Genomic DNA, 13768 nt, shown 5'->3' with positions numbered 1-13768 from the left:
GAAGAGGAGGAGGAGGAGGAGGAGGAGGAGGAGGAGGAGGAGGAAGAAGAGGAGGAGGAGAAGAAGGAGAAGAAATAGTAGTAGTTCAATTTGTGTTGCCCTTATTCTCAATGGAACATGGTCGAACACCTGGTGACCAGCCCCTTAAAGAAGACTGAATCTTTCCCCACCTGCATTCCTACCAGAAGCCAACAGTTATAGACAACTACACATTAGCATCTTTATTGCAATTTTTCAGAGTTATCTTCTATGACTTTCTTTAGGCTGTTGCTTTTTTTGGGAGTGGGGGTGGGATTGAGGTAGGGGTTGCCAATATAGGAGTTCTGTGTCTCAACTGTGAGTCTGCAATTGTCAATACCATGGCAAAGTAGCTTCCTTGCTTTTTTTCTGTCAGTGGATCATGGATCATGGACTTCCACATGATCTCTGACAACAGCGTGTGCCCAGACTTCATCATGCTCTCCAGTGGCAGTACAGACTATGGACATCAACATAGCCCTCTGCTGCAGCACTGGCCATGGACACCATCATAGCCCTTGGCAGCAACACAGGCCAAAGACATCAACATGGCTTCAGGTGCAGCCATTGTTTTAAACCACTGAGCAATCTCTCCAGACCTTCCCAACATAATTTTTAGTAAGAGTGATGCAAATTAAAATACTAAAGGGAAATTATTTCTTTTATACCAACAAAAAAGCATTTCAATAACATTTTGTTGGCAACAAATGTTATATACTTCTGTTGTAAATATAAAATGATAGCAATTCAGAGAAATTTTATCACTAAAAGCAGAATTACACAAGTACTTTTTGATCCAGTAGTCCTATATCTTACAGATGTACTAAAAAATATAGGAGTAATATATACACAATAGTACATAGAGCTAGTGGTAACATTTCTAACAGCAAAAGGTACAACAATTTAATTTTATCTTGAATTCAACAAAGCAACTCTTTTATTGGATATTTTATTTATTTACATTTCAAATGTCCCCTTTCCTGGTTTCCCCTCTGCCAACCCCCTATCCTGTCCTCCCTCCCCCTGCTTCTATGAGGTTGCTCGCTCACCCACCCACAAAGCAACTTTTAAAAAATAAAAACCATAGATGGAACTAGATATAGAATATATTAAAATTTTCATGTCTTGGTGTTAAATTTTTATATGTGATAATGCTATTATTATTATTATTATTATTATTTTCATGTCTTGGTGTTAAATTTTTATATGTGATAATGCTATTATTATTATTGTTGTTGTTGTTGTTTTTAAAGAGTACCTTTTAGAAATGTTATAATTTATTTCAGATATTTTAATACTTTAGCTAGTGAGAGCCTCTCAAAAGTTAACTCCCAAGGCCTTCTGTCACATCTTTTTAGTGATTACTATTTAAGCATTTTTGATTAAATTATGTTTGAAACTTATTTCAAAATAAGCCAAAAGTATTATAGGACAAGGTAGAGGTAAACATAAAAGAGGATTTACCCTGAGTTGAAAATTGTTTAATTCAGGTGATTTTGTTATTGTAGGTTCTCTTGTGTGTGTGTTTAAATTTCCCACAAAAATGTTTAGAATTTAGATATATGTAAATAGAGTTCCTTGGGAACAAGCACATTGGAATTAGGTAGGAAATTGGACAAAAAATTCTTATGCACTATGTTCCGTTTGCAATATGTCTTATTTGTGCGCTTGCTCTCTTTCTTACCTGTATATGTGTGTGTGTGTGAGTGTGAATTATACAGTATTTAAGATATATTTTTCTGTTATTTTAATTCTTAGGATTAATTTACAAAATTTATAGTGATTATTTTTTGAGTACCAATTGCAAAGGATTTTGGATATCAAAATAATTGATGTAGAAGAAGTGAAAATTTTCTGTCATACTTTATATGACAGCCATATATTCTTTCAGGTTTTCAGGTTTTGCTTGGACATAAACCTAGATGTATCAGATGTAAAAGAATATTGAAAAGGGAATTTTTCTTTTTCAAATTGTAACATTGAAATTGTTCATTTAATAATTGTAAGTATGTTGTTCTGATAAATCATAATTCTGATAAAGTGTATAAAATCATATAAAAGAGTAAAACTGTATCTTTTAAATATTTTTCTTCAGAGCCCTCATGCATTAGAAAGACATAGTATGATTTGTTTAGATAGAGCCAGTAGCATTCACCATAATTTTGTGCTTTCTCTTTTACAAATAGGTTGATATCAAAATTGGAAGTTTTCTAGTTATTAGAAATTGAAAGTATGGCAGCAGAATTTATAAAGAGTTGTTGTAGAGGATGTCTCTATGGTGAAACAGAAAAGCACAAATGTGAGTATTATTTTGATTTTGGTAAACACTTAGTGCCTTCTTTGCCATTTTATAATATATGAATAAATTAGGAATGTCTTCTGACTTTGAAGGGAAGGTCAAAAGGGAAAGCATACTAGATCATTATTTCAGAAACTCCTAGGGACCCTGAAGTATAGTGGAGAGATTGATTAAATCAAACCACGAGATAACCCTGGACATTACTATAAAGATGATAGCATTTGCCATGGGAGCCTGAATAGGACTAAGCAAGTTGGTGGGAAGAAGGAAGTATGAAAATCTAAGAGTTGGACATAGACAGGTGAAGGAAATATAGTCAAGGTAAGGAGAAATGTGTGCATGGGGAACAATAAATTCTGAGAAATGTTTTGAAGCAAATAAAGACAACTTCCACTTTATGTATAGTACGTTAAAAATATCTTATGAACAAATGATCACCGTGCTAGCTAATTTTATGTTAACTTGACGCAAGTTTGATTTCTTTGGGAAGAGGGAACCTTAATTAAGAAATTTCCCCCACAAGATTTGCCTGTAGACAATCCTTTTGTGCATTTTCTTGATTGACTATTGATGTGTATGTATAGGGAGGAGGGCACCTCATTGTGGGTAGTCCTGGTGGTCCTGGGTGCTATAACAAATCAGTCTCAGGAAGACAATAAGCAGCACTCTCCATGGCTTCCGTTTTAGTTCCCTCCCTCAAGTTTCTACCCTGAGTTCCCTTGATGGTGGATTACAAGCTATAAGCCGAAATAAACCCTTTCCTCCTTAAGTTGATTTGGTCATGTAATAAAACCCAAGACAGTCACTGAAGAAGAAACTCATAACTTTATCAAGTCTTGCATTCATAAAGAATTCCTAGACCAGCTATTTCCTTTTATATTGTAATGTTACTTATCTTTCCGGGGTTAAGATTAGAACTTTATTTTTTCTCTGGCATTTATTTCTTGTAGGACAGAATTTAATTTATATTTGGAAATGAAGTTTTATTAGTCTATTTTATGATGACAATAATACAGTACCTCTGTTATTATTGGATAAGAGGTTTATTTTGACTCACAGTTCTGAAGGTCAAAGGTGATGATTTTTGTTGTTGTTGTTGGCAGTATCCTGAGGCAGTGCAGATTATCATTTGATAGAAAAATAGGAATGAATACATGTAACTTGGTTTCTCTCAGTCTCCTACAAAGCCACCATCATTCAATCATGGATTCTCTACCCTCTCAAAGGATACTAATCCCAAAGGCTCCACATCTAAAAACATGATTTAAGTTTCCATAGAGAATTTTACATTCCTTACAGTGGGTATTGTGGGTTAATACCCTTATAGTAGGGATTAAATATCAACATTTGCGGATACACTTAAGCCTTTATCCAGTCCATAGCAGAAAGTTTCTTTTTTTACATTAAAATATTCCAGAAATTCCTGTGGTATAGTAGTTGTACTTCTATTCATTCTGCAGATAATACTATTATATATAAAGATCAGCTGTTCCTTTCTACCTTATCTTAAGTTGTACAGCTATGTATGTACTATTTTAGAGAAAGATAAAATAGCCTATAGAAGCTCAGGCAGAGAAAGTTGCTAATATGATAAATATTTAGTCAGTATTCATTTTATTTAGTGATTTGGTGGAGAGTTTTTAGACTTGAAGATTTTTGTCTTCTTAGAATTATGTATTTAAGACTTAGGTTTACCCATAAAATTGACAAAGATTGCTTTCTTTATAGCATTTTAAGATGACTGGGTTTTTTTTTTAACTTGAAGACACTAATTATTTAACTGTGAAATAAACTTGCTTTACATCAATGAGATTTTATGGAAGTAACTTTTAAGAACTTCTTTTGTATTTTGACAGTAACATTAGTTGATCAAATCAACTAATTTGATTGAACAAGATTAATGTAGATTCCAGAAGATGTTGTTAGACCTTAAGGGTAGCTTGAATCAGGATGTTTTTCTAAAAATTATTTTAAAAAGGCCCAGCAGTCGCCAAACCCAGACACTACTGTAGATGTTAAGAAGAGCTTGCTGACAGGAGCCTGATACAGCTGTCTCCTGACAGGCTCTGCTAGAGCCTGACAAATAGAGGTGGATGCTCACAGCCAACCAGTGGACTGAACACGGGTTCCCCAGTGGAGGAGTTAGAGAAAGGACTGAAGGAGCTGAAGGGGTTTGCAATCCTATAGGAAGAACAACAATATCAACCAACCAGACTCCCCCCCTCCCCCTCCTCAGAGCTCCCAGTGACTAAACCACCAACCAAAGAGTACACACGGAGGCTCCAGCTGCATATGTAGCAGAGGATGGTCTTGTCGGGCATTAGCCTTTGGTCCTGTAGAGGCTAGATTCTCCAGTATAGGGGAATGCCAGGGCAGGGAGGTGGGAGTGGGTAGGTGGGTAAGTGAACACCCTCTTAGAAACAGAGGGAGGGGGAATGGGATAGGGGGCTTCTGGGGGTGGGGGAGGAAAGGGGATAACATTTAAAATGCAAATAAAGTATCCAATAAAAATAAATGTCCCAGGTGGCATATACTGTTTGTCTTAGCATTCAAGAAGCAGAAGCAAACAGCAGATTCAATCAGATCTCTGTGAATTCTAGGCGAGTGTGGTCTACAAAGTAATTTCCAGACCAGATAAAGATACATAGTAAGACCTTATCTCAAAATAAAACAAAATAATAAAGTGATTTAAAAAGTTCTAGCCATTTTGGGTTTAGATTATTATATATAATCTACATGCATAATTGTGACTTCTTTCTGATTTTCTCTTCTTTTGAATGCAGTTTCTGTGGACAGAGGCTTTAAAGCATCAGCCTCAAATAGCCAAAATACTATTGGGATACCTCCATTGACTTCTGTTTTAGTAAAGCCCCAAGTTGGCTGTAATGAAGATTATTTGCTTTCCAAATTACCATGTGATGGTAAAGAAGTACAATTTGTGGTGCCCAGGTTTAAATTATCTTATATTCAACCTAGGACACAAGGAAGTCCTTCACATCTGGATGAACTGGAAGGTAAACAATAAAATATCAGGATTTAAAAGTCAACATGAACCATTTAAGTGCTATTAATATTCATTTTTGCTTTTTTATATCTTTCACACAAAATTTATACAAATATTTACAGTTTAAGGTTTATAAGTTATTTTCTGTAGAATAGCTTAATGAATATCATTTTTGAAATATCTGATTGTAGAAACTGGTAATAATATAAAATAGCACATTTATATATAGTTTGGCTTAAAATGATTTATTTTTATTTGTATATGTGGATATGTTTATGTCTGTGTATACCACATACATTTGGATGCCCGTGGAGGCCAGAAGAAGGTACTGGGATCTTCTGGAGCCAGAGTTAACAAGTGGTAGTGAGCTGCCAGTGTGGACGCTGGGAACAATTTGAGTCCACTGGAAGAGCAACAAGTGCTTTTGCCTATTGAGCTATATTTCCAGTTTCTCCAGTTTGACTTTAAAAGTAGTTATATTATCCTAGAAAGAAAACAAGTAAAAGAATGTAATCAGTAAATAGTGATACAGAAATAATTTACTCACTACTTTCTAAAATTTGGTATAGTTACATGCCCATATATTTTAAACCTTTAAAAATCTATGAAACAACTCCATATGGAGATTATGATGTTCAATATCTTCCTTGAACTGTGAAGGGGATCCTGTCAGGAGCAGACCTGCCTCCTAGTCAAAAATTCTATTAATAATGAAATGATTTTAAATGTCATATCCTGTGGTTTTCTGATGCTTTTGACTATGTATTACATATCTGAATTATTAAATCTTGACTACTCAGATATTTCTATTTGAATAATATTGAAGACACTTTATTATACTTAAATAAGAATCTAATATAACCATGAGTTTACTAGCTGGCCCTTAACTTGCATTACTTAATCATCCTAAACAGTTTGTAATAGCACCTACTAGAAGGACTGTTTCTAAGCCTTGTATTCTTAAATGTGTTGCATAGGTACAATGCCTATCTGAAAGTAACAATATTAATTTCAATTGTTGTGTCAATGTACAAAAATTTATACCAATGAAAACCTTTAACCCATATCAATATATAAATTCTGTACCAATGTAAGAAAATATGACTTCAGTTGTGCATCAAAGTTTAGAGATTTCTACTAATGTAAGATTGTGGCTATAAATGCTTTGTTTAAGAATAAATTTAGTAATTTGTTCTCATATATCTAATTTCTTATAGTATTACTATATCCACCTTTTTAATTTTAGCCCCCTTCACTTTACCTAAGAAAGGATAGAGAAGAGGAAAGGAAAGACAGAAATCTCCAAGTCTAAGCTCTCTATTAAGTTTCTTCCTTGTCCAAAATTATGAACATTTCCAAATTATTCCTTAAAATAACAACCTATCTATAATTTATAAAATAACATAACCAGACACTCAAACCAAAGGAATAGGGATGAGGACTCTCAATGGCTTCTTCCTCCTGTATATAGGGGTAGCAAATATTCACTGCCCCAATATACATGGATGGGGAGGGGTAGAAAAATTGGAAAAATCAGTTAGACTTAAGAAAGCTAGGTTTAGTATCTGTTATTCAGTCTCTGTATGCTTAGAAGGTTCAGGGCTTGAGTGAAGTTCTGACTGGATACATCTGAAAGACTGGATGAACCGAGTTCATTGGGAATTAGCAGCTGTTCTTGAAGCTGTTCTGGAATCAAGTCTCTGGAAACAGCATCAGGTGAGGCAGAATCAGGTAGGAAGCTGGAATAGCAGGTCTTTTCAGCATTCTTGAGAATGAATCTGGTCAGAGCTGCATCTTGGTGTTTCATTCTGTAATATGAATCTTACAAATTTTTAGTACTATTAAGAAATTTGTATGGATTGTACAAGGTACAAAGTTCAGTTAAGGATGAATTTTTGCTCCTTAGGTGAAAGACAACTATGTTTTTTAATGAGTTATTTGATCAATAGCTAATTGTAATAAATCTAATTTCATGCCATATGAAGGATGGCATGATGAATCTTAAGGATTCCATAACCAACAAGATTTATTGTCTAAGTTTTAGCTGAAGTTTTGGCTAGAGATTTTTTTATGTCTTAGCCAGTTTCAGGGCTGTTCTCACATGGAGGGATCAGCATAACATGTTACCTGTCCTGTTGGGTCTCGAATTTTTCATTTCTGTCTGTAGTCAAGATTTTCAGGGAGCTTTCCCCATATTATATTTGATCTATATCACTTTGGAAGGTGTACTGGCTAGTTTTGTGTCAACTTGACACAAGCTGGAGTTATCACAGAGAAAGGAGCTTCAGTTGGGGAAATGCCTCCACGAGATCCAGCTGTAAGGCGTTTTCTCAATTAGTGATCAAGGGGGAAGTTCCCCTTGTGGGTGGTGCCATCTCTGTGCTGGTGTCTTGGGTTCTATAAGAGAGCAGGCTGAGCAAGCCAGGGGAAGCAAGCCAGTTAGTAACATCCCTCCATGGCTTCTGCATCAGCTCCTGCTTCCTGACTTGCTTGAGTTCCAGTCCTGACTTCCTTTGGTGATCAACAGCAATATGGAAGTGTAAGCCGAATAAACCCTTTCCTCCCCAACTGCTTCTGGTTATGGTGTTTGTTCAGGAATAGAAACCTTGACTAAGACAGAAGGGATCTAAAAGCATTTTCTTCTTTCCTGTTATCACAGATAGAGAGCCTCTCTCCCAAAATATGTCCATGGTCTAGCAACCTGAAATCATCAAAAGTATAGATTCAATTTAGCAGCCTCCTTTTTTCTTTAGGCCTGCTCTATTTTGACCTCTCTCATAGAGGATTTGTAATCCCATAACCATCAAATTTATAACCATTTGCATTTTGATAATTAAGACAATTCTAAGCAATCAAAGCAATCCAAACAATTATTATTATCCACTTATGATAATAGCTTTTGGGTTACGAATGGGAAGTCCATTTGGTGCAGACCTGTGAAGGCTCAGTTTATGTGGCCACAGTTTGTACATATGTGCATTTGTCATGCTCTGTTTAGAATGCCTTGTTTCCTTGGTGTCCTCCATCACCCCTGAATCTTACACTCTTTCTGCCTCTTCTGCAGAGTTCCCCAAAACCTCAGGGGAGAGATTTGATAGAGACATCCCATTTAGGGCTGAGTGTTCTAAAATCTCTCATTCTCTGCACATCATCTAACTGTGGGTTTCTGTATTTGTTCCCATCCACTGTAGGAAGAAGATTTTCTGATGAGTACTGAGCAAGGAACTGATCCCTGAGCATAGCAGAATGTCATTAGGAGTCATCTTATGGCTACGTTCCTTTAATAGAACATCAATATTTGGTTTTCACTGAGGTCCCTGGCCTATCTTGTCTCAGGTTCTTGACCACACAAACAGTGCCAGATATGGACTCCATCTCATGGAGTGGCCCTTAAATCAAGTTAGATATTAGTTGATTATTCCCGCAGACTTTTTACCATTATTGCACCAGCATATCTTGCAGGCAGATCATCCTTGTAGATCACATGGTTTGTAGTTATGTTGGTGTTTACCTTTCTTCTTTGGTAGCATGCAGAGTGCTTTCCAGTACCATGAGTACTAGTTCATAGGGGTAAAGGCACTACGTAGGCATCAACTCATTTTCTCTATGGTCACTGAGTTGTGTAGGTGTGTTCAGCAATGGGTCCTTACCATAACTTTCTGGAGAGCAACCAGTAGCCTTGTTAATTGCCTGGGTTGTTTAGGGGTTCTCATTGAACCTCTTTGGCCAACAACTTGATTAGATGTAACCCATTTCTGGTACTGGAAGCTTCATTTGGTGATAAGAAATGTCCAACTGGGGCTCTGTCTCCCCATTATTTGGCAATTGCATTTAGATCACCTTCATATATGCATATATTTATGGAAGGTTTTTACTGTTTTAGGTTTCCATATGACCTCTCAAATGGCCCTTAGTTTTAGCTCTCCCTTCTTGTATTCCTTCCCCTCCCCCTTTTCCCTTCCTGTTTGATCCTCCCATTTCAGCCCCCTCTTCTATCCATAGCTATCTATTCTATTTCCCCTTCCTAGGGAGATTTATCCCTCCTGCCTACTCCCTTAATCTCTACCTAACCTCTGTGGCTTATTCAGATTATAGCTTGCTTATCAGTACTTAACAGATAACATTCACATATAAGTGAATGCATACCATATTTGTCTTTGCGGGTTTGAGTTACCTCACTCAGGAAGACTTTTTACTAGTTTCATCCATTTATCTGTGAATTTCATTTCATCTTTTTAAATTGGCTAATTTATTTAGTTACATTTCAGATGTTATCCCCCTTCCCAGTTGCCTCTCTGTAAACCCCCTATCCCCTCCCCCTGCCTCTATGAGGGTGCTCCCCAACCTACCCATCTACTCCTGCCTCAGTGTCCTAGAGTTCCCCTACACTGGGTCATTGAGTCTCCACAGGATTGAGGGACTCCCCTCCCAGTGATGCCTGATAAGGCCATTCTCTGCTACATATCCAGCTGGAGCCATGGGTCTTCCCTACAGGTGTACTCTTTGGTTGGTGGTTTAGTCCCTGGGAGCTTTTCTGGGGGGTTGGGGGTCTGGCTGGTTGATATTGTTGTTCTTCCTATGGGGTTGCAAACCCCTTCTGCTCCTTCAGTCCTTGCCCTAACTACTCCACTGGGGTCCCTGCACCCAGTCTAATGTTAGGCTGCATACATCCGCATCTGTATTGGTCAGGCTCTGGCAGAGCCTCTCAGGGACAGCTATACCAGGCTCCTGTCAGCAAGCTTTTCTAGAAATCAGCAATAGTGTCTGGGTTTGGTATCTGCAGATGGGATGAGTCCCTAGGTGGGGCAGTCTCTGGATGGCCTTTTCTTCAGTCTCTGCTCCATTCTTTTTTCCCTGCATTTCCTTTTGACAGGAGGAATTCTGGATTAATATTTTTGATGTGAGTAGGTGGCCCCATCCTTCAACCAGGGGCTGGCCTATCAACTGGATATGGTCCTTACAGGTTCTATATCCGCTTTGTTGGGTATTTCAGCTAATGTCCTCTCTGTTGGATCCTGGGAACCTCTTGGATCCCTGACATCTATGACTTTCTAGTGGTTATCCCCAGGCCCTCCTCCCCCACTGCTCACACCTCTTTTCAAATTCCTGACCCTCTGCACTTTTGCCCCATCTATATCTCCTGTATCTGAGCCAGCCCCCCTCCCCTCCTCTCTCCCTCCCAGATACTTTTCTCCCTCTACTTCTCCAGATTATTTTCTTCCCCTTTCTGAGTACGATTATAGCATCCATACTTTGATGTGATCTTCTTTCTTCTTGGGTTTCATATGGTCTGTGAGTTATATTGTGGGTATTCTGAGCTTCTTTTTGGATAATATCCATTTATTAGTGAGTGCATACCATGTGTGTTCTTTTGTGACTGAGTTACCTCACTTAGTATGATATTTTCAAGTGTCATCCATTTGCCTGTTAATTTCATGAAGTCATTGTTTTTAACGGCTGAGTAGTACTCCATTGTGTAAATGTACCACATTTTCTGTATCCATCCCTCTGTTGAGGGACATCTGGGTTGTTTCCAGCTTCTTGCTGTTATAAATGAAGCTGCGATGAACATAGTGGAGCATGTTTCCTTGTTCTATGTTGGAGCATCTTATGGGTATATGCCCAGGAGTGGTATAGCTGGGTTTTCAGGTAGAACTATTTCTAATTTCCTGAGGAACCACCAGACTGATTTCCAGAGTAGTTGTACCAGGTTGCAGTCCCACCAGCAATGGAGGAGTGTTCCTCCTTCTCCACATCCTCGCCAGCATCTGCTGTCACCTGAGTTTTTTTCTTAGCCATTCTGATTGGTATGAGGTGGAATCTCAGGGTTGTTTTGATTTGCATTTCCCTGATGACTAAGGATGTTGAACACTTAAGAGTTTCTCACCCATTCTAGATTCCTCAGTTGAGAATTCTCTGTTTCACTTTGTACCCCATTTTAAATAGGGTTTTTTGGTTCTCTAGAGACTACCTTCTTGGGGTCTTTGTATATTTTAGATGTTAGTCCTCTATCAGATATAGGTTTGGTAAAGAACTTTTCCCGATCTGTGGGTTGCTGTTTTGTCCTATTGAGAGTGTCCTTTGCCTTACAGAAGCTTTTCAAATTTATGAGGTCCCATTTGTCAATTTTTGATCTTAGAGCATAAGTGATTGGTGTTCTGTTCAGGAAAATTTCCCTGTGCTAATTTGTTTGATTTTTATCACTATTATCACAGAAAGTGGGAAAGAGCCTTGAACTTATTGGCACAGAGGGAAATTTATCAAACTCTCTCTTTTATTAGATTCAGTGTATCTGGTTTTATGTGGAGGTCCTTGATCCACTTGAACTTGAGCTTTGTACAAGAAGATAAGAATGGGTCAATTTACATTCTTCTACTTGCTAGCCATCAGTTGAACCAGCATCATTTGTGCCGGGCAGTGGTGGCGTATGCCTTTAATCCTAGCACTTGGGAGGCAGAAGCAGGCGGATTTCTGAGTTTGAGGCCAGCCTGGTCTACAGAGTGAGTTTCAGGACAGCTGGGGCTACACAGAGAAACCCTGTCTTAAAAAAAAAACAAAACAAAACAAAACAAAAATCTGTCTTTTTTCTTTTTTTCCACTGGATGGTTTTGGCTCCTTTGTCAAAGATCAAGTGACCAAACGTATGTGGATTCATTTCTGGGTCTTCAATTATATCCCATTGATCTATCTGCCTGTCTCTGTACCAATACCATGTTTTTTGTTTTAAAATTTTTTATTACTATTGCTCTGTAGAATAGCTTGAGGTCAGGGATGATGATTTCCCCAGAACTTATTTTATTTTTGGGAATGGTTTTTGCTATCTTGTTTTTTTTCTTCCCCAGATAAATTTCAGATTTGTTCTTTCTATCTCTGTGAAGAATTGAGATGAAATTTTGATGAGGATTACATTGAATCTGTAGATTACTTTTGGTAAGATAGCCATTTTTACTGAGTTCATCCTACTGATCCATGAGCATGAAGGGGTGTTGTATTTTTTTTCTTTTTCTTTATTGGATTTTTAAAATTTATATTTCAAATGTTATCCCCTTTCTTGATTCCTTCCCCCAGAAACTTCCATTCAATTCTCCCTCTGCCTGCTTCTATGAGGGTGTTCCTCCACCTACCCACCCAATACCACCTCCCTGCCCTCAGTTCCCCTACACTGGGGGCACATTTTGAGCCTTCATAGGACCAAGGACCTCTCCTCCCATTGATGCATGACAAGGCCATCCTCTGCAAAATATGCAGGTGGAGCGATGTGTACTCCTTTATTGATGGTTTAGTCCCTGGGAGCCCTTGGGGGTTTGGTTGGTTGATATTGTTCTTCCTGTGGGGATGCAATCTCCTTCAACTCCTTCGGTCCTTTTTCTTTTCTTTCTTTCTTTATTTTTTTATTAGATATTTTCTTCATTTACATTTCAAATGCTATCCTGAAAAATCCCTATACCTTTCCCCCCCCTCCCCTACCCACCCACTCCCACTTCTTGGCCCTGGCTTTCCCCTGTACTGGGACATATAATCTTTGCAAGACCAAGGGCCTCTCCTCCCATTGATGGCCTACTAGGCCATCCTCTGCTACGTATGCAACTAGATACACAAGCTCTGGACGGTACTAGTTAGTTCATATTGTTCTTCCTCCTATAGGGTTGCAGACCCTTTTAGCTCCTTGGGTACTTTCTCTAGCTCCTTCATTGGGGACCCTCTGTTCCATCCAATAGATGACTGTGAGCATCCACTTAATTTGCTAGGCACTGGCATAACCTCACAAGAGACAGCTATATCAGGGTCATGTCAGCAAAATCTTGCTGGCATATGCAATAGTGTCTGGGTTTGGTGGTTGTGTATGGGATGTATCCCCGGGTGGGGCAGTCTCTGGATGGTCCTTCCTTCCAGCCCAGCTCCGAACTTTGTCTCTGTAACTCCTTGAATGGGTATTTTGTTCCCCATTCTAAGAAGGAATGAAATATCTACACTTTGGTCTTCCATGTTCTTGAGTTTCTTGTGTTTTGCAAATTGCATCTTGGGTATTCTAAGTTTCTGGGCTAATATCCACTTATCAGTGAATACATATCATGTGTGTTCTTTTGTGATTGGGTTACCTCTCTCAGGATGATATCCTCCAGATCCATCCATTTGCCTAAGAATTTCATAAATTCATTGTTTTTAATAGCAGAGTAGCACTCCATTTATAAATGTACTCCATTTTCTGTATCCATTCCTCTGTTGAGGGACATCTGGGTTCTTTCCAGCTTCGGGCTATTATAAATAAGGCAGCTATGGACATAGTGGAGCATGTGTCCTATTACATGTTGGAACATATTCTGGGTACATGCACAGGAGAGGTATTGCTGGATCTTCTGGTAGTACTATGTCCAATTTTCTGAGGAACCACCAAACTGATTTCCAGAGTGGTTGTACCAGCTTGCAATCCCACCAGCAATGGAGGA

At 38.2% G+C, this 13768-nt stretch overlaps 1 protein-coding gene across 2 annotated transcripts in view; it reads left to right on the top strand.

Moving 5' to 3' along the window:
• Tc2n (tandem C2 domains, nuclear) overlaps window positions 1-13768 on the top strand; it is a 71675-nt gene that overhangs the window by 8478 nt on the left and 49429 nt on the right. For both annotated transcript variants that reach the window (XM_021202468.2, XM_029540931.1), the window contains 2 exons: window positions 2205-2317; window positions 5101-5331. In XM_021202468.2, the coding sequence (XP_021058127.1) occupies window positions 2251-2317; window positions 5101-5331 (298 nt within the window). In that variant the 5' untranslated portion in view covers window positions 2205-2250. The remainder of the gene's footprint in view (window positions 1-2204; window positions 2318-5100; window positions 5332-13768) is intronic.

This window comes from Mus pahari, chromosome 7, assembly GCF_900095145.1.
Source record: "Mus pahari chromosome 7, PAHARI_EIJ_v1.1, whole genome shotgun sequence".
Lineage (NCBI taxonomy): Eukaryota > Metazoa > Chordata > Mammalia > Rodentia > Muridae > Mus > Mus pahari.
The sequence above is the reverse complement of the archived record's forward strand: the minus strand, read 5'-3'. Positions and strand labels throughout refer to the sequence as shown.